Below are 22,853 nucleotides of genomic sequence, written 5' to 3' on the forward strand. Positions count from 1 at the left end.
ACTGAGCGACTTCACTTTCGCTTTTCACTTTCTTACATTGGAGAAGGAAATGGCAACCCACTCCAGTGTTCTTGCCTGGAGAATCCCAGGGACGGGGGAGCCTGCTGGGCTGCTGTCTATGGGATCGCACAGAGTCGGACATGACTGAAGTGACTTAGCAGCAGCAGCAGCAGCAGCGAGTAATAGGAGAAGGCAATGGCACCCCACTCCAGTCCTCTTGCCTGGAAAATCCCATGGACAGAGGAGCCTGGTGGGCTGCAGTCCATGGGGTTTCGAAGAGTCTGACACGACTTCACTTTCACTTTCACTTTTCACTCTCATGCATTGGAGAAGCAAATGGCAACCCACTCCAGTGTTCTTGCCTGGAGAATCCCAGGAACGGGGGAGCCTGGTAGGCAGCCGTCTATGGGGTCGCACAGAGTCAGACACAACTGAAGCAACTTAGCAGCAGCAAGTAATAATGCTGAGCATCTTTTCATGTGCTTACTTTACCTTTGTTAAAATATTTACTCAGATTTTTGCCCATTTTAATATTAGGTTGTTTGTCTTCTTCTTATTGAGTTGTAATAGTTCTTTATATATTCTATATACAAATCCTTTATCAGGTATGTAATTTACAGATTTTTTCCCAGTCTATACTTTGATTTTTTATCTTCTTAATTAAGTCTTTTGAAGTACAAACTTCAAAAAAATTTTAATGAAGCCTAGTTTATTGTTTTCTTTTACAATTTATGGTCCTGGTGACACATCTAAGACTTCTTTGACTAACCCAAGGCCATAAAAATTTTCTCCTATGTTTATGTCTAGAAGTTTTATAGCTTTAATGCTTACATTCAGGCTTATAATGTATTTTTGGAATTGATTTTTGTGTATGTGGTGAGGTAAGGTCTGAGTTAAACTTTTTGCATATTAATATTGAACTGTTGCAGTATGATTTGTTGAAAAGACTATTTTCCCCTCATTTAATTGTCTTCTGCCTCTGCTGAAAGCATTTGATCATAAATACCGGGTTTATTTCAGAACTGTCAGTCCTGTGCCATTTGTCTGGGGCTCTGTTCTTATGCCAGTACTGCACTGCCTTGATGCTATGGCCAATTTATAGCAAATTTTGAAATCAGATAGTGTAACTTCTCCAAATTCGTTCTTTTTCAGTATTATCTTGGCTGTTCTAGTTCTTTGCCTTTTCATGTGTTTTATAATTAGTATCTACAGGAAGTCTGCTTCAATTTTATTGGTTTTCCTCTCTATCTGTAGACCAGTTAGGATAGGATTGGTGTCTTAACAATACTGACTCTTCCAACTCATGAGGGTTGCATATCTGTCCTTTTATTTAGTCTTGTTTCTTTCATTGCATTGTATGGTTTTCAGGGTATGGATCCTGGACATACTTTGTTGAATTTACAGTGTTCTATTGTGCAATGAGGCTTTAAAATGTTCAGTCTACGTCTCATCCCTCTTCACCATTAAAACCTTGCTCAAATGCTTTCAGTTAATCTCTCCCAGTTTGTATTAGGATCTGGCAAATACAAGATAGTGTCTTATAAAATAAATAAGTAGCCTCTAAAATTGTTTATTTGTAGTTTCTAAGAGGTGGAGGGGTGAGCAGTTTTTATTACTTGGACTTAGTGAATGGTCAGTAGACGTTTAATAAGTACAGTCATGTCAGTCTGTCTTCGTGACTGACAATATAAAACACAAACTTCCTCTGAAGGGGTTTGGTCTATCGTATGACCTCCTGTCCTCCTTCTCTAGGTGTTGCAGCTTCCCTGGAAGTCTCTGAGAGCCCCGGGAGTGTTCAGGTCGCCCGGGGTCAGACAGCAGTCCTGCCCTGCACTTTCACCACCAGCGCAGCCCTCATTAACCTCAACGTCATTTGGATGGTCATTCCTCTCTCCAATGCAAACCAGCCTGAGCAGGTACTTCCGTTCCCTCCTGTGCTGCCACTGAAATTGTTAATCTTTTTATAAGAGGGGGGTAGGAAAGTGTCTTGAGTACATATTGGATTTCTAATAAGGTGATACTTTCCGTATGCCTGTGCTGTTTTAAGTCCCGCTGCTACATTATTAGCCAACTATCAAAAGAAGCCATCCTCTTTGTGAAAGACTGAAAAAAAAGTTAACACATGTCAAGAGGACCCTTCGGAGGAATATGTAGGAATCTGGAATCTTATCAGAAGACATTGTTGACAGGAAATACTGAGACAGTAAAAGAAAGGTATATTTTGACAGAGAGAGGCTAGCACTGACATAGGTGGATAATAGTATTAGGGAAGTAACTTTAGATACTATTAATAGTACTTGATTTATTTGGTAAATTGCAGAAGTATTTTAAAATAAAGCCAGGCACACTAGTCATCTTCCAGGAAGTTCAAATAGAAGCTGCTACCTCATAAGCTATATCAGTTATAGGTAAAAGACCCCATTACATGCGATACCCACGAAGAAAATAATGCTCAGAAAATTAGTGAATTGTGACCATGACTATACCTTTCCTTCCCAAAGTTAACTGATTTCTGTTATGAAGTTTTTCTGCTTCAGTAGGATTTTTACTGCCTAAAAATATTTGTAAGCCAAGTTTTCTGATAGGAAATTTAAATAGATGTGTTTAACAGTAACTTCTCGTTCTTTAGTCCATGGGCCTTTCATAATTAGACTGAGATCATTTTGTTCAACCTCATCATTTGAGGAGTCACTGATAGAGGCAAGGAAAGACTGGACTACACCCAAATATTTACAGGTAGAGAGAGCTTGGATAAAACCAAGTACCTCACTGTCAGCCTAAAGAGCTTTTTGCAACTTCATTCTGAGTCCTCTCTCATGAATAGCTGACTTTAATAAATAAATTGACATAAGAAAAGCAGTCATAGATTGTAACTCTTCTTCCCTTTTTTGCCATTCATTTATGTTCGGTCTGTAACTTGATCTTATCATTTGGTGACCTAGTGAGCATGAGACTGTCAGTGCTAGTTTAACTTTTTATTTTGCAATTAATTTTTTGAACTGGTAAAAAGTATTTATGGACCAATAGTAAGGTATCATAAAATACACTTTATATATTCTGATGAGTTAGGTAAGGACAGTGTTGTTCCAGTTTGGTATGTAGGAATTTAAAAGCCCTGGATACCTACAGATAGGTACTGTAGTAAAAAGTTGGTGACAACTCTAAGATTAGAAATAAAATTTTCCAATGTTTGGTATAGTCTGCTCTTTACTGTATAGTTACTGTTATGTGTCTAAAAGGAGATGCATTGGCCAAATGATTTCTTGTGCTTTCCTTTGCAGGTCATTCTCTATCAAGGTGGACAGATGTTTGACGGTGCCCCCCGGTTCCATGGTCGGGTAGGATTTACGGGCACCATGCCAGCCACCAATGTCTCCATCTTCATTAACAACACTCAGCTGTCAGATACAGGCACCTACCAGTGTTTGGTTAACAACCTTCCAGATAGAGGTGGCAGGAATATTGGGGTCACTGGTCTCACAGTTTTAGGTGAGTGATGGGACATGTTGCAGGTACTGTGGCTTTACTTACAAATTTACTCCCAAGCACATTTACTTCTGCCATTTCTTCTGCACACTTTGACTGCTGTGTCTTTTTCCTGTCCTCTCTCTTTGTAGCCATATCTGGACTCTGCTTCTCTGTGCTTCTTCATATAGTCTCTGCACCCATTACTCCATTTCAGGTGGTTCTCAAAAGCTTACTTCTTAAATGACTTTTCCTGAAGGTGGAGAAAGGCAGTAAGAATACCATCAAAAGTAGCCTCACTTTTCCTAAGCTTTTATGTGTGTGACCAGTCACTTCAGTCGTGTCCAACTCTCTGCGACCCTGTGGACTGTGGCACCAGGCTCCTCTACCCATGGGATTCTTCCGGCAAGAATACTGGAGTTGGTTACCATGCCCTCCTCCATTTGATATTCCCAACCCAGGGCTTGAACCCGTGTCTCTTGCCTCTCCTGCACTGGCAGGTGAGTTCTTTACCGTTAGTGCTACCTGGGAAGCCCAAGCTTTTATAGGATAAGACATCGTTGGATGCAAATTAAATCATGAATGTTTGATAATGTGTAGGGAGCAGGGAGCTTCGCACACATGAGAAGAAATTTACCACTACTTCCTATTTATGTGATGCTAAATAGGCCCACGACTCTTCTAAGCTTTAACTCTTGTTCTGGCAGAATTTTAATAATACCTCCTTTTACTTTCAAAAATATCATTGTTTGAATGATAAATTGTATGATCAACTCAGTCTTAATACTGAGACCAAATAGATTTGGAGCCTTTTCCAAGGTTATGTGGGCTTCCCTGGTGGCTTAGTCGGTAAGGAATCTGCCTGCAACACAGGAGACCCAGGTTTGATCCTTGGGTTGGGAAGATCCCCTGGAGAAGGACATGGCTACTCACTCCAGTATTCTTGTTTGGTGAATCCCATGAACAGAGGAGAATGGCGGTCCATGGAGTTGCAAGAGATGAACACAACTTATTAACTAGACCACCGACAGCCACCAACATCAAGGTTGTGTAGACCATGAATGACAATAAAGCTCGGATTAAAATGTAGATCTCTTTGCTTAAACCAGTATTCTTTCCATTATACCATGCAGGTAGACTATCTCATGCTAAATTAAGTTCATCCTAAACATGTTTTATTTCTCAGTTCTGCTGCCTCTGAGATGAAGTGCTGCCTCATAAATGGGTATTTGTGGTAGAAGTGGCTACATTGAGCTCACTTGGGGAGACAGAAGTACTTAGAGAAGGCGGACGCTCCGGACTGTCCTCCATCCTTCTCAGGTCTCAGAGTCGACTCTGGGATTCCCTAGCTCACACTTCCCCTTTCCTTTCCACAGCTGAGTCACTCGGGGATACTGGTGTTGGCGGTTCTTGCTGTCGTCCTTCTTCAGAAGAGAAAATGCTGTAGCTCCCGTGCCTTGTTCTCACAGTCTTCAAACTACCATTTGCTCAAATATATTAAACTTACACAGAGTTTAAAACACTCTTGTATACTAAATACAGAGTACTGTTAGGATTTAACATTATTTTGATATTCACATATATAGTGTAGATAATGAGCTTCTCACATGATTCAGGTTTGTTTACTTTTTCATTTTTAAAGGAAAAAAAATGCTTAATTCATATAAAGTTAATGCCACCTTCAAGTAATTGTTTTGGGTTTCCTCTCATAGTGTCACAGTGGCAGTGGTAAGTCAGTAAATTGAGGTTGGTTTATCCCATTACAGCAGTTAAGATCCCCTGAGATTTTTCAGTCTTTCTACCTATACACTTTCAGTGTTTTCTCTCCCCCCACCCATTTTCTTTCCTGGTTCCTCTGTATAGAGCATTCATTTTCTACTCATTCGTCATTTTTTTCAGGGTTGAACACATTTATTGAAAAGTCACTAGCATTACAAGTGCACCACCCACTTATGTTTAAACTCTACTGCATGCATTACCCTGAAGAAGGCAATGGCACCCCACTCCAGTACTCTTGCCTGGAAAATCCTACGGGCAGAGGAGCCTGTTGGGCTGCAGTCCACGGGGTCGCGAAGAGTCGGACACGACTGAGCGACTTCCCTTTCACTTCTCACTTTCATGCGTTGGAGAAGGAAATGGCAACCCACTCCAGTGTTCTTGCCTGGAGAATCCCAGGGACAGGGGAGCCTGGTGGACTGCCGTCTATGGGGTCCCACAGAGTTGGACACGACTGAAGTGACTTAGCAGCAGCAGCAGCACGCATTACCTAATATGAGAGTCCAAGCCGTGGGCTTAGTTTATAGTTTTATTTGCTTGCTTTTTTACTATAAACTACCACCTTGTTCCTTTAGTGTTCTTTCTTGGAAAAGTTTGTGTTTCACATCCTTTGTGTCCTTATCTTTCTTAATGATAATAAAATGTCCATGTGTTACTATCAAGTAGTAGATATACTTGAACCTCATTCTAACTCCCCCTACTATAGAACAGAAGTTGGTATAAAGTTAGTGTGTCTGGTTTTGTTAGTAGAGTTAACTATGTTCTTAACTAGAGTGAAGATCAATGTTAAGGTGGTTTTAGCCAAGAGCAGCTGGCAGGGTAAGTGGGTACTGTTCCTTGAAATATCTGATTTACAAATGGGCTCTTTCATCAATTAAAAAAGTTTAATTATGGTTAAAATATAACAAAAATTTACCATCTTAGCCAGTTTTTAAGTGAGCAATTCAGTGGTGTTTGGACTAATCTCCAGAACTTTCTTCAACTTGCAAAGATAAAATTCTACCCATTAAATGACATTTTTCTGTCCCTTCAGCTGCTGGAAATCACTGTTCTGTTTTCTTTTTCTGTGAATTTGAGTACCCTAGGGACTGCATATAAGTGGAGTCATACATTATTTTTCTTTTTATAACTGAAATTTTCACTTAACATTATATTCTCTGGCTTCATCCATGTTGTAGCCTATGTCAAAATTTCCTTATCCATTGTATGTCCATACTATATTTTGTTCATCCATTCATCTATAGACACTTAGGTTATTTCTACCTTTTAGCTATTGTGAATAATGCCGCTGTGAACTTGTGTGAATTCAGTAATGCTTTTAAAAGCAATACGTTGACAGAAGGATTTAAAAAACTATTTGAGAACAGATCTTTGGAGGAAAAAAACAGTGAAACGAAAACCGTAAGGTATCTTGAAAATATAATCAGAAGCTGTTGCCCTTTTTACATATTTGCTCCCTGCCAGCTGAAGTTGTCGGCCCTGCACTCGTGACCAAGTCCTTTGAATAAGTACACACTGTTCACTGGCTTTGCTCACGAGGTGGTCTTCTGGTATGTGTTCCCCAGCAGTGATATCTGAGGCTCCAGTGTGCTGAATGTTGATGTCTCTGCTGTCATCCTCTGGCTCATGGTAAATGTATCCTCTGTTACTTACTCTTCCTGTTACAGTTCCCCCTTCTGCCCCACACTGCCAGATCCAAGGGTCACAGGATATCGGCAGTGATGTCATCCTGCTCTGTAGCTCAGAGGAAGGCATTCCTCGACCAACTTACCTTTGGGAGAAGTTAGACAATACCCTCAAACTACCTCCAACAGCCACTCAGGGTATGTATGGTGTTGCTTTGTCCATTTAATTCATTATCATGGAAAATTTCAATTCGCAGGTGATTCACAAGGTAATTAACTTTAATAGATTTTGAAAAAGAACACACTGTATTTGTAACTGCTGAAAATTTATCAGGATTGTTTTGTGTTTTCAGCTTTAAAGAGTATAAAAATATTTTCTTTCATCTTCTCATTGCTGACTTTATGAAATTTATCTTAGCCAGTGGTAACTATATATGGAAATTCTATTTCTTTGTAGTGAAGATTTAAAATAGCTAATTGGTAGTTTCTTTGAATTGCTAACTGTAAAATAATCCTTGAAGTTTATAACTGAGAATCTACTTCCTACTTAAGAAACAATTGCCTGTGTTAGTATGAGAAACATCCACATAGTCATGAGAGGGTTAATCATCCTTTTCAGCCTCAAGTCTAATTAGAGGAGGAAGATGGGAAAGAGAGCAGCAAAAGGCCTCAGATCATGGGAGATCCAGGAGTTGATCACAGCAGACAGGTAAAGATGGAGGAGGCATGAGTATCATCAAGGGCTTTCTGCATGTAAATCCAGCTGCTTAGATTTGATATTAAAGGAGACACCCTTGAAAACTGAGGAAAATTTTATGAAATGAGGGAAATTCTAGAATTACACATATAATTTCTATTTCAAGGAAATAAAATTTTGCCATCTTGTGTGTTACATCACCTCTAATACAGATCATTTCTCTTCTAGCATTCTCAGGGAATATTTACAGATTTTAACTTAAGAAGCTGACAATTAATGGAGAAGTCTCAAACAACCTTAGTTATGCTTGATAAGTTTGAATCATATTGATGGTGTATACTTGTCATGGGAAGAAAAATTCCAAGTTCTATGGTGAAGTTGGACATTAAAGAACCGGGATCACCAGCCTCTTAAGAGCTTTTCAGTTTCCTTTAAGAATCCCCGTAGAAATTATTAATGGATCTTCCTATCACTTTTTAATTAACCTATCCCAGTATTATTTTAAAAAGCTTTTTTTCACCATAATAACTTCTGGGTTATTCTAATAATGATGACTGCAATGCTGTTGTTCCCTACTGATTGTTTATTGCTAGATGTTTTAACCATACTGTGAGGCTAAATAGCTTTGTGTGTGTATGTGTGTGTGTGTGTGTGTGTGTGGACTGATCTATTAATCTTAATGTTGTAAGTGTATGTTTAGAATAGCTCTTGTCTTTATATCCTGAAAACTATATTCAAGTCCTAGATTTTCCAGTAACTATTTCTATGACAGTTCACTTCGTTGGGCCTGTGTTATCCTTTTTGTGTGTGTGTTGTCTTTTTGTAAAATAAAGGGATTTAACAATATCATCTCCAACACCTCTGTATCAGCATTAAGATTCAATGATTTATAACATTTCTTTGAAATATTGAGCTGAGTTTGGAATTAAATGAAAGTTTAAAAATGGTTGTATGTAACTTGTATCTGTAGAAAGAGCCTTCCATACCTACTTATTTCTGAATAAATAGATATTAGTCAAATTTCTTGATATCTTCTTTGCAACTTGCATATTCTTTGGTACTTGAGCTGTAAAAGTGAGCATGAATGCCAAAGATGACAGCATGTGTCTTGTAATTCCAACTCTGGATTGGTTATCAGACTTAACTTTGGGTAACTTCATCTATTATAATAATAAATATTAAATGAGTGATTTTTAATTAAATTTACCTCTTAATATCTGCATTAATCCAGTAGACAAAATAGCATATAATCCCAAAATAACTTAGAATTCTTTTAGAAGATTTATTTTACTAATGTGTATACATTTGCTTAATATAAATTCAATATGCATTCCTGAGAAAAGAGTAACTGACTCCAGAAGAGGGCACCCCAGAAGTCTGAGTAGTGACAGGGCATAATATTTGGGGATTAGAATTGACCATGTATAGGGGCTAGCTTGAAGGAGATCCTTCTAGGACAAATCTGGGACAGTGTGAACATTGAAATAATAATGTAATCCACTGAATACAGTGAGAATCCCTGAATCAGCCTTACAAATAGCTGTGAAAAGAAGAGAGGCAAAAAGCAAAGGAGAAAAGGAAAGATACGAGCATCTGAATGCAGAGTTCCAAAGAATAGCAAGAAGAGATAAGAAAGCCTTCTTCAGTGATCAATGCAAAGAAATAGAGGAAAAGAACAGAATGGGAATGACTAGAGATCTTTTCAAGAAAATTAGAGATACCAAGGGAACATTTCATGCAGAGATGGGCTCGATAAAGGACAGAAATGGTATGGACCTAACAGAAGCAGAAGATATTAAGAAGAGGTGGCAAGCATACACAGATGAACTGTACAAAAAAGATCTTCACGACTTGGATAATCACGATGGTGTGATCACTCATCTAGAGCCAGACATCCTGGAATGTGAAGTCAAGTGGGCCTTAGAAAGCATCACTACTAACAAAGCCAGTGGAGGTGATGGAATTCCAGTAGAGCTCTTTCAAATCCTGAAAGATGATGCTGTGAAGGTGCTGCACTCAATATGCCAGCAAATTTGGAAAACTCAGCAGTGGCCACAGGACTGGAAAAGGTCAGTTTTCATTCCAATCCCAAAGAAAGGCAATGCCAAAGAATGCTCAAACTACCGCATAACCCCTGCTGATAGACATAAATAAATGCGGGAGAAAGGAGAGCATTTTCTTATATTAGAATGGCTACCAATGTCAGTAGAAGGAATGACAGTTAGAAAATCATCCCCAGTGTCGAAATAGGAGCTGTCCTTTGATGAGAAACATGTTTACTAGTTCCAAAGTATTTTCCCACAAAATAACTTACTAATCACAAAGAGTAAATAGTAACTTTATTGTAGAGAGGCCTGGTGGACACCACTGTAACCACACAACCAGTGTTGTGACAAACTGCTGTTGTATGCCTCATGTCTTATGGTGTGAGAAGGACACAGCATCCTTGCTGCAGCGTTTCTGTCGAAACACATCACCTGAGTCCAATCACGAGGAAATATCCAGCAGGGGATGAAGACACAGGCAAACTGTCCTAGATTGAAAGAGACTGAGGAGTCAGAGAACAAACTTAATGGTTGCTAGGCGGGGGCCAGGGGGATGGGGGAAGGGATAGTTGGGGAGTTTGGGATGGATGGGTGCACACCGCTATATGTAAATGGGTAACCAACAAGGACCAATGTATAGCACAGGGAGCTCTGCTCAATATTATGTGGCAGCCTGGATGGGAGGGGAGTTTGGGGGAGAATGGGTACATGTATATGTATGGCTGAGTCCCTCTGCTGTTCCCCAGAAACTATCACAACATTGTTAATTGGCTATACCCCAGTACAAAATGCAAAGTTAATAAAGAGAGACCAAAGAGTAAAAACAACTAAGTGTAATACAGAATCCTAGATTACAAACTGGACAGGGGAAGAAACAGCTATAAAGGATGTTACTGGGCAAATCAGACAAAATCTGATTTTAAACTGAATAATACTGTTGTAGCAATATTTAATTTCTTGACTTTGATACTTGTACTGTGATTATGTAATGTCTTTGTCCTTAGAAAATACTAAGTACTTAGTGGTAAAAAGGTACAATGTCTTCTACTTGCTCTTACATGGTCCAGGAAGATATTTCTGTAAGTACTGAGGAAATTATAACCAAATAGGGCAAAATATAAATAGTTGTTAAATTTGAGTAGATGATATATGATACACAAGAATTTCTGGTAGTATTCTTTCAATTTTCTATAAACTAAAAGTTATGTCACAATAAAAGTTACCAAAAAGTTGTTTTCATATAGTTTATATGTGGATGCTAAAGACTGAATAAATTTAGAACCAGCATCCTTTGGAGATGCAGTTTGTTTTCATACAGAGGAATTACGAAGTGGATTTAGTATTGTCCTTTTGGCATATAAAACTTTGAATTCTAAAAGGGGTGAAAATTATATTTGATGGATATTATTTGAAGCAAAATACAGCAGTTTGGCCCTTGTTCCATTAGGCCTGTGTACAATTGGCCCAAGTCCCATTGAGGCGGTTCATCAGCCTCTGCATCAGTGGTTCTGATCCAGGGACAGTTTCACTTGGCGATGTCTGGAGACACTTTGAGTTGTCACAGCTGGGAGGAAGATGCTACTGGCAGCCAGTGGGTAGAGGCCAGGAATGCTGCTGAGCATTCTGAGGTACAGGTCAGCCTCCACAATAAAGAATTATACAGCCCCAGTGTCAATGAGTGAATTGCATTAATATATTTCCAAACTTTAAACCACCCTCTTCTTCTGGAATAAATTCTATTTGTCATTATTTTTAAATAAATTACTAATATTTGGTATGCTTATATTTTAACAGAACTTTCTCTTCTGTTTAATAGAACATTTCATCAAGTTTAATAAAACTTGCTCATCTGTGATCATAAGTGAGAATGGCCCATATTTTTCTGTCTTCTATTATCCTTGCTTGAGTTTTAGTCAGAGATAGTTCAGTTCAGTTCAGTTCAGTTCAGTCGCTCAGTCATGTCCGACTCTTTGTGACCCCATGAATCGCAGCACGCCAGGCCTCCCTCTCCATCACCAACTCCCGGAGTTCACTCAGACTCACGTCCATCGAGTCAGTGATGCCATCCAGCCATCTCATCCTCTGTCGTCCCCTTCTCCTCCTGCCCCCAATCCCTCCCGGCATCAGAGTCTTTTCCAGTGAGTCAACTCTTTGCATGAGGTGTCCACAGTACTGGAGTTTCAGCTTCAGCATCATTCCCTCCAAAGAAATCCCAGGGCTGACCTCCTTCAGAATGGACTGGTTGGGTCTCCTTGCAGTCCAGTAAACCCTCATAAATTGAGTTGGGTAGCCCTTCCTCATTTTTCCATGCTCTGAAACAGTATGGATGAGAAAACATAGGTTATCTGATGATTTTGTAGAATTTGCTTGTCAAAGCTTTGCTTGCTGTTGTGTTGTTGTTGTTTTTTGACAGCTCTTTGACTACTGATTTCGTTTCTCTAATGTAGGGTTAATAAGATTCTCTGTATCTTTATTTTTCTAGAAAATGTCTCTTTTGTCTCTGCTTATGCATAGCAGCATCAAGTTGCATTATCTACATGAAAACATGAGTGTGTATGTGAGAGTGCAGGTTTTGGAGTCAAGAGAATGTGGCATGGAATCACAGCTCCAGGAACCGCTGGCTATGTGACAGCCTTGGTCTTCTTCTGTGTAAAATGGAGACAATGATAGTAACTGCCTCACAGGGTGGAATGAAGATTAAATGATAGCACATGTAAAATGTTTAGCACAACATCTGGCATGTATAAGCACTTAATAAATATTAGCATTTATATTATCATTATTATTATTATTCCCTCATGAATTTTAAAACTCTATGCATTTATGTTCCCCCTTTCATCCCTAATTCTGTTGGTCCTTTTCATCTTTATGTTTTTGATCAATCCTGCCTAAACCAAGCTTTTGATTTTATTTATACTTTGTATGTTGTTGTTGTTCAATCACTAAGTCCTGTCTGATTCTTTGCCACCTCACGGACTGCAGCACGCCAGGCTTCCCTGTCCTTTACTACCTCTTGGAGTTTGCTCAGATTCATGTCCATTGAGTCAATGATGCCATCCAACCATCTCATCCTCTGCCACCTGCTTCCCCTTTTGCCTTCAATCTTTCCCAGCATCAGGATCTTTTCCAATGAGTTGGTTCTTCTCAGTAGGTATCCAGAGTATTGGAGCTTCAGCTTCAGTCTTTCCAATGAATATTCAGGGTTGATTTCCTTTAGATTTGACTGGTTTAATCTCCTTGCAGTCCAGGGGAGTCTCAAGACTGTTCTCCAGCACCATAGTTCAAAAGCATCAATTCTTTGGTGCTCAGCCTTCTTTATGGTCCACCTCTCATATCTGTACATGACTACTGGAAAAACCATAGCTTTGACTATATGGACCTTTGTCAGCAAAGTGTTATCTCTGCTTTTTAATACACTGTCTAGGTTTGTCATAGCTTTCTTTCCAAGGAGCAAGTGTCTTTTAATTTCAGGGCTGCAGCCACCGTCCGCACTGATTTTGGAACCCAAGAAAATAAAAGCTGTCACTGCTTCTACTTTTTCCCCTTCTATTTGCCATGAAGTGATGGGACTGGGTGCCATGATCTTAGTTTTTTGAAAGTTGAGTTTCGCACTAGCTTTTTCACTCAAGTATAGTCTTGTATACTTATTTTTTCCATTTTTGCTCTGAATTCATTTGTTAATCTAACATATGCTTGTTGGGCACCTACTAGTTTCCAGCACTCTTCTAGGTGCTAGAGACACATCAATGAACATAAATCCTTCCCCTTATAGAGCCTGAATTCTAATGGGGGGACATTGAACATAATAAATCAGTAAATTGCAGAGACTGTTACAAGCTGATAAATTCATTAGGGGAAAATTAGGTGAATGTAAAATGGATTAGCTAAGGCATGAGGAGCTGAAATTTGAAAAAGATTCTTAGGGTAAGCCTCCTAGAGAAGATGATATTCTAGCAAAGATTGGAAAATGTTAAAGGACTTGGGCATGTGAATATGGGGGCTGGAGAGCATTCCAGGCAGAAGGAGCAGCCGGGTGAATGAAGTCCCTGAGGCAGGAGTGTGCCTGGTGCTCTAGATGAACAGCAAAGAAACCGTTTAAATAGCCAGTAACAGTTAAAATAACACGAAAGTGCATATTAAGCATAGAGAAGCAGTGAAATTTAACAACTTATAAACAACCGAGGCCCAGGATAGGTTGAAAAGAAGAAGACATAACTGACAAGTCCACAATTCTACTGTGTAATTTTTCTGTTTCCCTTTTCCATCTCCATCTTAATTCAACCAACATCAACCCAAAAAGGAAGTAAAATTTTCTATGTCTGAAAAATTTGGCATGAAATGAAGATCAAGGCTGTTGGATACTTAATGCTGTATCATGTTTTTAAATTTTCTTTTAGAATGACAGAGTTTAAATATTAAGTATTTGTCATATTATCTTTGAATTTTTAAATAGGTTTATTTTGTGTTAATATTCTCATTTTTATTACTTTTTATTAAACAGTTGCATCTAATTGAAATAATTTTTTACATATTATTAAAATATATAGTATGTCATAATATATGTCATATATTGTTCAAATAACAATAAACCATGTATTCATTATTTTTTTATGTAGAATAATTCTGAATTTTATAAAGAATGGCTCACTGTTAATTATTATGGTCACTTATCATTTTAAAAATGCATAAATCATATATTGAATAATTTGATTTTGTTAAGTCTGATCTCTCAACCTCAAATCCTGAGTATTAATATTTACTGGAATTTTGAGACATTTAGCATTTTCCCAATTTCTTGACTGATTTTCCTCATAAATCAGAAAAAGATATAAATTTTTCAAGCCATGCCAGGAGGAAATTCCTACACAGAAGCCTTCCCAGGCACTGTGCATTGTCTCACCTAGTCCTCACAGTAGCCTACAGAAGAGGAGGCACATTCATGACCACCTAGCTAGCCAGTGACAGAACAGGCTCCACCCTGAGTCTAGAACACACACTCTCAGCCAGTTTACCATTGACTAGGCAGCAGAGAGGTGATTCTGGAACTAAGGAGAAAGGATGGAAGTGGAAATGTGCGCTTGTATTTATTTCTGTCTAAATTCCGTAGGGCTTTCTGGTGGAGGTCAGCATCATTATGTGGGATACTTGCTGTGAACTAAAATGGAGCGGAGTGTGATGCAGTTTGTTGCTTTCCAAATTGTAGTTTCACCCTGTTGAACTTCCCCTATTCTTTAAAAGAAAGAACATCAAAAGGATATTTATTCTACAACTTCATTTCAGCAAGTTAGTCTGTGCCAGAGCAGGCCAAGTGAAGTGACCCACTGGGGGATTGACCCCTCTCATTTCAGAAGGGGCCCTGCGCTGTGGCGGGGAGCATCTGGGGCTGGCGGCAGAGGTGCCCCATGTCTGCGGTGCCCTGACTGCATAGAAACAGCCCTCTTCTGCCTCCTGTCTTATTGATGAGTCTGTCTCATCCCCTGATTCTGTTCCAAGTTAACTCCAGCATGGTGTGTCCACCTCATGGAAAAACACTGCCTTAAATCACTCCACTTATGGTGTCTTTAGAGGTAAAGGGAAAAAGGAAAAACAGTGACTTTACCTTTTAAAAATAACTTTTCAGCATGAATCTTTACAGTTTACCTTTTCCTCATGCCAGAAAGCTGCTTATTAGATCAGCTGTTAATTTTTTTCTAATTCTCTCTATGGAAATGTCAACACAATCAGTGGCTTGGTGTGAGCTGATCAAATTTCTAGACTTTCAGGATTTATGAAGACAGTAATACAAGTGTGTGGAATTGGGGGGGGGGAGTTAGTGGTCCAAAGATTATGGTTTTATTGAATGATAACATTTGCTAATGTATTGAAGATGGATTTACACAGATGGCTTAGTTTAAGACTAACAGCATTGGGACATTGATTGCAAGGTTAGAAAATATCCTATAGATGTACCCCAGAGAATATTATGGTGTTAAGTACCTTACTAGAAAGACAAGTAGGGTATGGTGATTATGAGCTTTGGACACAGACCTGATTTTGTGTGCTGCTACTTGGGTCCTGTGCGATCTTGGACCAATTCAATAGCTTCTCTGAGCTTTGTCACCTTTGAAAAGTACAGAATATAAAACTTATGGTTTGTAAAACTAAAGAGACATGTAAAACTCTTAGTATAGTGCCTGTGGTACACAGTAGACACTCAAGCGAAGATAGCCCATTTATTTCTTTGTTGCATACCTTTCCGCGTGCTGGGTAATTTCTGAGGATGGTGATACTGTGATAAACAAGAAAAAGCCAGTCCATTATCTTAATGAGACAAGTAGGTAAGAAATTATAATAAATGGGGTAAGTTCCAGCACTAGAGAATACAGGGTGCTGGGAAACAGCTGGGAGAGATGTTTGTGAGAGCCTGGGAAATCAAATAGAACACAGAGGAGGAGAAAACAGGTTCCCTCTAGACCGGCCCAACTCTCTGAGTGAGTTCACTGAAAGGCCCAGACATTGGTAGCCATCAGTACTGTGTGTTCTTAAGGAAAAGGAAGTAACATACAAGTGTGAACCAAATAACTATCAGGTATATTGACTTGGGTGTGTACAGTACAGTTCAAATGTCTGAGTAAGATATCCATTTAGTAAGAATATCCATATAGTATGGGTTGGATCATTTACATTCTTCCACTGAAAAGCAATAGCAAAAACAAAACAAAAAAACGCCTCCTTTTCCTGGCCTGTATACTGATGTTAATTTCAGAGTGTGTTTGATGATTCAGAGTCCTGGTTAACACTACCCTTGGTATTATATTAGAATGCAGCGAGATAACCCTGAGGGCTGTTGCTGTCTGGGGATCTTTGAGAATTTGCTCATCCTCATCAGATGTCCCTCTTCTGTGCTCCCCAGCATCCTATATCCTCTGGTTATGGCACTTACCCCACTTATTATGATTTCTTGCCTACTTGTCTCATTAAAGTACAGGGCTGCGTTTGTCTGGTTCATTCATCATTGTATCCCCATCCTCAGAAATTACCTGGTACACAGAAAGGTGCTCAATAAATATCTATTTCTTAAATGACTTTCTGCCTTTGATCTGTGAAGATTGCCAGCAGGAGCTAGGTAATTCAATCTTAGTTTCATGTCAGGGTTGTCAGCACAGGGTAGCGAGAGCCCCAGGTGTTGCCTGAGGAGTGTGGACTTTGCGCCGGAAACCGAGCTGTCAGGAGCCTTTCCTGATCTGCTGCTGTTTTGAGGAGCTGAGGTGACTGATGGTTATGTTCTGCCTAAGGGAGGCAGTGAAGCCCTGAACTAAGAGGTAAGACAGCCCTCCATCCAGCTGTAATTCCTGGTGCCCAGTTGCGTAATCTTATTACTCTTCTGAAGCCTCAGTTTCCTTATCTGTTCAATGGGATTAATAATAATAATACCTCTAAGAGTGATTGTAACGATCAGGATAATAACGTATAAAAGCTTGGCCAGTACTTGGCACATAGTAATAACTATTAACTTTGGTTTTTATCAGGTCATTTACATTTTGTATAAGGAGTAAATAAACTATCCTAATGTGGATAAATGACTGGAATGTGAAGCACTGAAATAGTTCTTTGTAATATCCTTGTGATCACCTTGAAAATGCCTGGCTCAGATCTGCTGTGGGGAGCATGACTGGCTGACAGCCTCAGCGGCTTCCTCCAGCATCCACCACTGCTTCCCACCCAGGCAGGCTTTGCCTGGACTGCTCCCAGCCAGCCACCATTCTCAGCGGGGCTGTCCTGCAAGGAGCGAGACGCCTGAAACAGGTCTCCAGGACTCCCCAGCAGCCTGGTGGAAACTTCAGCAGCATTGTACTGCAGTCTGAAATGCCCCGTCCTTTCTTCCCTCTCCCCTTCGTGGTGGTCAGACCTGCACTGCAGTCGGAGCCTCGCCCTTCTTTCTCCAGGTTCCTCTCTGCTTCCTTTACTGCCATTGCCTCCAGTAAACCTCTTGCTTGTCTTGGTGTCTACTTTGTGGAGGAGCTGGACTTAGGAATGGTTATAATCATTATTGAAAGGGAGTAACAGTCTATACCTTGGAGCACAGAGTGAATATTTTCCTCATTAAGGATGAAGCAAATATTAGTATAATAGGTTTAACTTCATTTTTGTATTACAGCATTTCTTCAGAATTAAAATTCAATATTTATGATCGTAGATTCTCTAAAACAGGCATTAGCCAACATTTCCTCAAGGAAAGCTGCTCACCTTTAGGACCTCACATTAATCTGCAGATTGGGCTGTGAGACTGCCCTTATTTTGGACAGTCCTCTGTAGCTCTTCCTGGTGGCTCAGCTATTAAAGAATCTGCCTGCAATGTGGGAGACCTAGGCTCTATCCCTGGATTGGGAAGATCCCCTGAAGGAAGGCTGACAGCTCACTCCATTATTTTTGCCTGGAGAATCCCATGGACAGAGGAACCTGGTGGGCAACAGTCCATGGGGTCGCAAAGAGTTGGACATGATTGAGCAACTAATTTCACTTTTTTTCTGTAGCTCTAGGTTTTATGATTTAGTCTTTAATATTCATAAACCAAAAACTCTTTCCAGAAAAATGATATTGATAGTTCTTTACTGTTCATTTCTTTTTATAGCCTTCTGCTGATTTATAGCTTTCTGCTGATTTTCTTTCCGAAATCCTCACTTGACTATTATTTTTGTGACAGACCAGGTCCAGGGAACAGTCACCATCCGGAACATCAGCGCCCTGTCGTCAGGCTTGTACCAGTGTGTGGCTTCTAACGCCATTGGGACCAGCACCTGTCTTTTGGATCTCCAGGTCATTTCTCGTAAGTATGTGAAGTTCTGATGTCCACTCTGGTTCTGAAATGCCAAGATCTTCATTAAACCAAGGAATGAAGAGTTTCGCTTAATGGGACTTAGGTCATTTGAAGAGAAAATAGAAATTGTTTCGATTTTAATCATTATTGAAAATGTTACCGAAATATATTAGTGTACTTTTCAGCCTCAGCAATAAGACTTGTTCTTTGTGAAAATGTCTTCTCCTCAGGTGTAGGTGATTTGATCATTAGAATCAAATCAGTTCTGATTGTGTAGCACTGGAGACATAAAAATTTGGAGTGACCTTCTGGTCATAGCAAGACCTTTTTGTATTTTCTTCTAATCGCTTATGTCTGCTAGAATGTTGGGTGCCCAGGTCATACCTAAGTAGTGCAGACGTTTTTTCTCTAGTTGAGAATCCTGGGTTATTTGAATTCCAGCTGCAAAAAGGAATGATCTAAGAGGAGGTTATAAATTATCCTGCTGCTTGCTGGGTTCACTGTGGGCAGGTTAGGCAGGTAGTCAGCTTCCCGGGTGGCTTAAGAATCCACCTGTAGTGCAGGTGACCTGGGTTCAATCCTTGGGTCGGCAAGATCCCCTGGAGGAGGGCATGGCAGTCCACTCCAGTATTCTTGCCTGGGGAATCCCATGGACAGAGCAGTCTGGCAGGCCACAGTCCATAGATTGTGGAGAGGTGGACACAACTGAAGCGACTTAGCGTGCACGCACACAGATAAGTAGTCAGGTATGGTCTTTTTCCTGCTCTGCTATGGTGGTGACTCCTGCAGCTGTGAGTTGTCTGATTGTTTATTCATTCAATAAATGTTTGTTAGCCTGTTGTTTTAGTCCTAGCCACTGGGGATACAGAAAGTTAAGCAAGATTTAATTTTAGATGGGTGCCATACTGTAGGCAATTTTGTGCATTTTAAGAAGATTCTTGCGTAGTCTTAACTATTTATGAAGTTGTATGAGCATATTCTATTTCTCTCTCTCTCTCTCCTTTTTTTCTTTAAATATACCTTAAATATATTTTGCAGCCCAGCCCAGGAGCATTGGACTAATAGCTGGAGCCATTGGCACTGGTGCAGTTATTATCATTTTTTGCATTGCACTAATTTTAGGGGCATTCTTTTACTGGAGAAGCAAAAATAAAGAGGAGGAGGAAGAAGAAATTCCTAATGAAATAAGGTTTGTGTGTCAGAAATTTATCCTGACATTGGCATATCCAGTGTCTGTGTTTCTATTCTGTTTCTATTTGGCAGCTAAGGTTTCTTTGCTAATCTTATGACTTTAACCAAGACAGTTTAAAGTAGCCAAATGATCGTTTCTTGTAAGTTACGTCACTCGTTCTCATTGACTGCTCAGCTTTATTTACTGGATCATGGATGGGGAGCAGCGGCTAGTCTAGCGTGTGCCCACTGAGGAGGTCACAAGTGAAGAATCTCCTCATTTCCTCCCATAGCTTCAGGGTGGGTGGGTTAGGTGGCTGCCATAGTAGAAAAATTACTTTAGAACGTGTGTTTAATATTGGCATTTATAAATGATGAGATCGTAAACAAGAAAGAATACCACCTATACAGACAGAACAAACCAATATGACTTGGTTGAAAACAATTGAGTCGAGAATGTGAACATCATAAGGAAAGAATGTCAAATGATATTGAGAGAAAGGTGACCCTTGGTTTATTGTGGGAATAAGGGGGTTCAGGCTCAGGCTTAGATGGCATCACATCAATATCCTTATTAAAAATGACATACACAGCTCCAGTCTGTTCTGTCTTCCCTCGTGCCTCGAGGCTTTCCCTCTGGCTCCCACCCTCTTCCTGGACCATTCTTGGGGTCCCTCTTCATCCATCTCTTCAATACATTCTCCGATCAGGTCCAAGACTAATCCAGGTGCCACATTCTCACATAAGTTGACTTAGGCCCTTGTCTTGGGTAGAAGTGCTGTCTTTTTTTTATATGAAACATCTAATAAAATGCCTGGTACTCAAGAAATGTTAGGTGAATTAGTCAGCATCTTAGATTAACTTAAGAACTTGTCTTAGGCTCTTATAATTCTTAAGGGTTTGGACAGATTTCATCCCAGTGTAAGACTAATGGGGAAAACCTCTCACCAGCACACCACAGCGATTTCTCAAATACCCCCAAATGCAAATCAAGCCAACCCTAGTAGGTTTTTGAAGTTGCTACATCCATAGGATGGTTTCTTCACTATTTTATAGCAGCTAGCTCAGTGGATTTCTTCATGGACTATTTTCCTATTTAGAGCACTATGTGTATACACACACACACGCATATATATATATATATATATATATTTCAACTACATTGGAAGACATAGTCTTTGGAAGATTTGATAGTACTTTGTTTTCTCTTGGAGAGTGAGACGCTGAGGGAGAATTTTTCTTAAGCATTGTCTTAAAGGGAATGAACGTCAGCACCGAGGCCTGGTGTTTGCGTTGCTTGCTTACCTGAGCGTGTGGTCTGTCCTGAGGGGGTGAATTTCACAGACATGTTAGCTTGAGTATGAGAAGAAAGAGTCCTGGGCAGAAGGGTAGGGTGGCCGTCAGGTAAGTTTTGACAACACCTTTACTTTTGTTCATTTTCAGAGAGGATGATCTTCCACCCAAATGTTCTTCTTCTGCCAAAGCATTTCACACGGAGATGTCCTCCTCAGAGAACAACACACTGACCTCTTCCAACACCTACAACAGCCGCTACTGGAGCAGCAACCCCAAAGCGCACAGAAACACGGAGTCGTTCGGCCACTTTGGTGACTCGCGCCAGTCCTTTTCCCTCCACTCGGGCAATGCCAGCGTGCCAGCCATCTATGCCAATGGCAGCCATCTGGCCCCAGCCCCGCATAAGACTCTGGTAGTGACAGCCAACAGAGGGTCATCACCGCAGGCCGCGTCCAGGAGCAACGGTTCCGCAGGCAGGAAGGCCCGGCCTCCGCCTGTACCGTCTCTGCACACACACTCCTACACCGTCAGCCAAGCCACCCTGGAGCGCATCGGCGCTGTCCCTGTCATGGTGCCAGCCCAGAGTCGGGCCGGGTCCCTGGTATAGGACGCCGGTGGAGGGAATGTGCAGACAAGAAGCTAAGGAGGCCCTCATTCCCGGGGGAGGGTGGGGTGGCAGAGCGCTGGGAGGGACAATTTCCTGACAATGATCCTAGTAAAAAGCACAGAGAAGGAGGCCATGCTGTGACCTGGCCACTAAGATTTGTAAACCGAGCTGGAATGTTCCGGTATGAAGACATGTTCCCCCACCCGAGCGGTCTCAGGATTCCATTCAGAAAGCTGGATCTCACAGATGTGCCAAGCCAAGGAAGGAGGTGTAAAAGCAGAGTAGCACTGAAAACCCATCTGCAGTCCAGACTGGCTTGTTTTTTTAATTCACGCCTAACGTAATAATTTTTCAAGAGAATAAAGTGCCACATGGAGTTTAAATAATGAAATTGTTTCGAAAGATAGGTGTCTTTAGAAAACACACCGAGCACCCCTGTACATCGTCTGGCCTCTCCCCATTCCCTCCTGCTGTAGGGGCCAAAGGGCATAAATGGCGAGTGTTGCTCTTCATAGGGCTCGCTGTTGTCTCATAGAATCAGAACTTTTTACACCAACAGAAGTCAGTAAGGAATGGGTGAAAACTAGAAACTTCTTGGAGAAGCCCTGTCATATTTATTTATTTATCTCTTCCTGGACCATGAATTTCATATTTGGAGTACTGTTATATTGACAGATTATTGCCTGTCTGTGTTTTTCTGGGGTCTTTTATAGGTCCATGACAATTACTGTTCCTTATTTCCTGGGAAAATATTTTTAAAAAGAGAACTTTTTTTTTTTAAAGAAAATAAGTGAGAGGCTTTGGGTTAGGAAGGTAAAGACTACTGTTAACACCATGTTCATCGAGAATATGTGGCTTGAACCTGGCAGGAGGCCCTTCATAAAAGACCTAGGTCATGCCAGGCGTGTGGAAAGGAATTCCTGGCAGCCTGTCAGAGCAGGGCCGTCCCGGTCTCCCTTGCTGTCACACCTGGCCGCTCTTAATGAGGGCAGCACCCCAGGCCTTTGTACTGTGGGAGCTAACTTTTTCCTTGTTTGACAAGTCGAGGTTTCTAGGTTAAAGGGAGGGCAGGAGTTGCTTTGTGGTTGTTTGCTTTCTGTTTCTATAATGATTAGATTTGCAAAAGAGATAAGACCAAGACAAAAGGAATGTCTTCAGATATGCTCCTGGGAGGCTCTGCCCTGTACTTGTCACAGCTCAGGGTTGCAGTTTTGCCCAAGTGCGTTTTACCCCACTGTAAAGAGACCCTCTGTGGTCAGTTACCTGGCCTGGGAGCCCTCCAGGTGATCCACAGACTCTCCACACTCTGCGTGCTCTGTAGATCTGGCCGTGCTTGTGTTGGTGACAGTCTCGCCTTAATCACACTCTAAGCAAC

General features: G+C 40.6%; 1 protein-coding gene across 2 annotated transcripts; it reads left to right on the top strand.

Annotated features, from left to right (window-relative positions):
* The first annotated feature begins 1,716 nt into the window (after positions 1 to 1,716).
* Positions 1,717 to 22,257, top strand: IGSF11 (immunoglobulin superfamily member 11). 2 transcript variants are annotated; one of them, XM_040251267.1, is made up of 6 exons: positions 1,717 to 1,916; positions 3,282 to 3,489; positions 6,909 to 7,064; positions 18,292 to 18,414; positions 19,528 to 19,594; positions 21,019 to 22,257. In XM_040251267.1, the coding sequence occupies exons 1-6, from the start codon at positions 1,728 to 1,730 to the stop codon at positions 21,476 to 21,478; spliced, it is 1,203 nt and encodes a 400-aa protein (XP_040107201.1). In that variant the 5' UTR covers positions 1,717 to 1,727; the 3' UTR covers positions 21,479 to 22,257. The 2 variants fall into 2 exon arrangements, with proteins under 2 accessions (XP_040107201.1, XP_040107194.1); XM_040251260.1 differs by having other exon boundaries at positions 1,718 to 1,916; positions 19,444 to 19,594.
* The last annotated feature ends 596 nt before the right edge of the window (positions 22,258 to 22,853 follow it).

Source organism: Oryx dammah, unplaced genomic scaffold (assembly GCF_014754425.2).
Source record: "Oryx dammah isolate SB20612 unplaced genomic scaffold, SCBI_Odam_1.1 HiC_scaffold_2, whole genome shotgun sequence".
Classification (NCBI taxonomy): Eukaryota; Metazoa; Chordata; class Mammalia; order Artiodactyla; family Bovidae; genus Oryx; species Oryx dammah.

What these genes read in the sequence shown, in the direction of transcription:
- IGSF11 (XM_040251260.1), top strand. Translation starts at nt 1,728, where the DNA reads ATGACCTCCTGTCCTCCTTCTCTAGGTGTTGCAGCTTCCCTGGAAGTC. An exon ending in ATGCAAACCAGCCTGAGCAG is followed by an intron (nt 1,917 to 3,281) that starts GTACTTCCGTTC and finishes TTTCCTTTGCAG; the next exon opens with GTCATTCTCTATCAAGGTGG. An exon ending in GAAATTCCTAATGAAATAAG is followed by an intron (nt 19,595 to 21,018) that starts GTTTGTGTGTCA and finishes GTTCATTTTCAG; the next exon opens with AGAGGATGATCTTCCACCCA.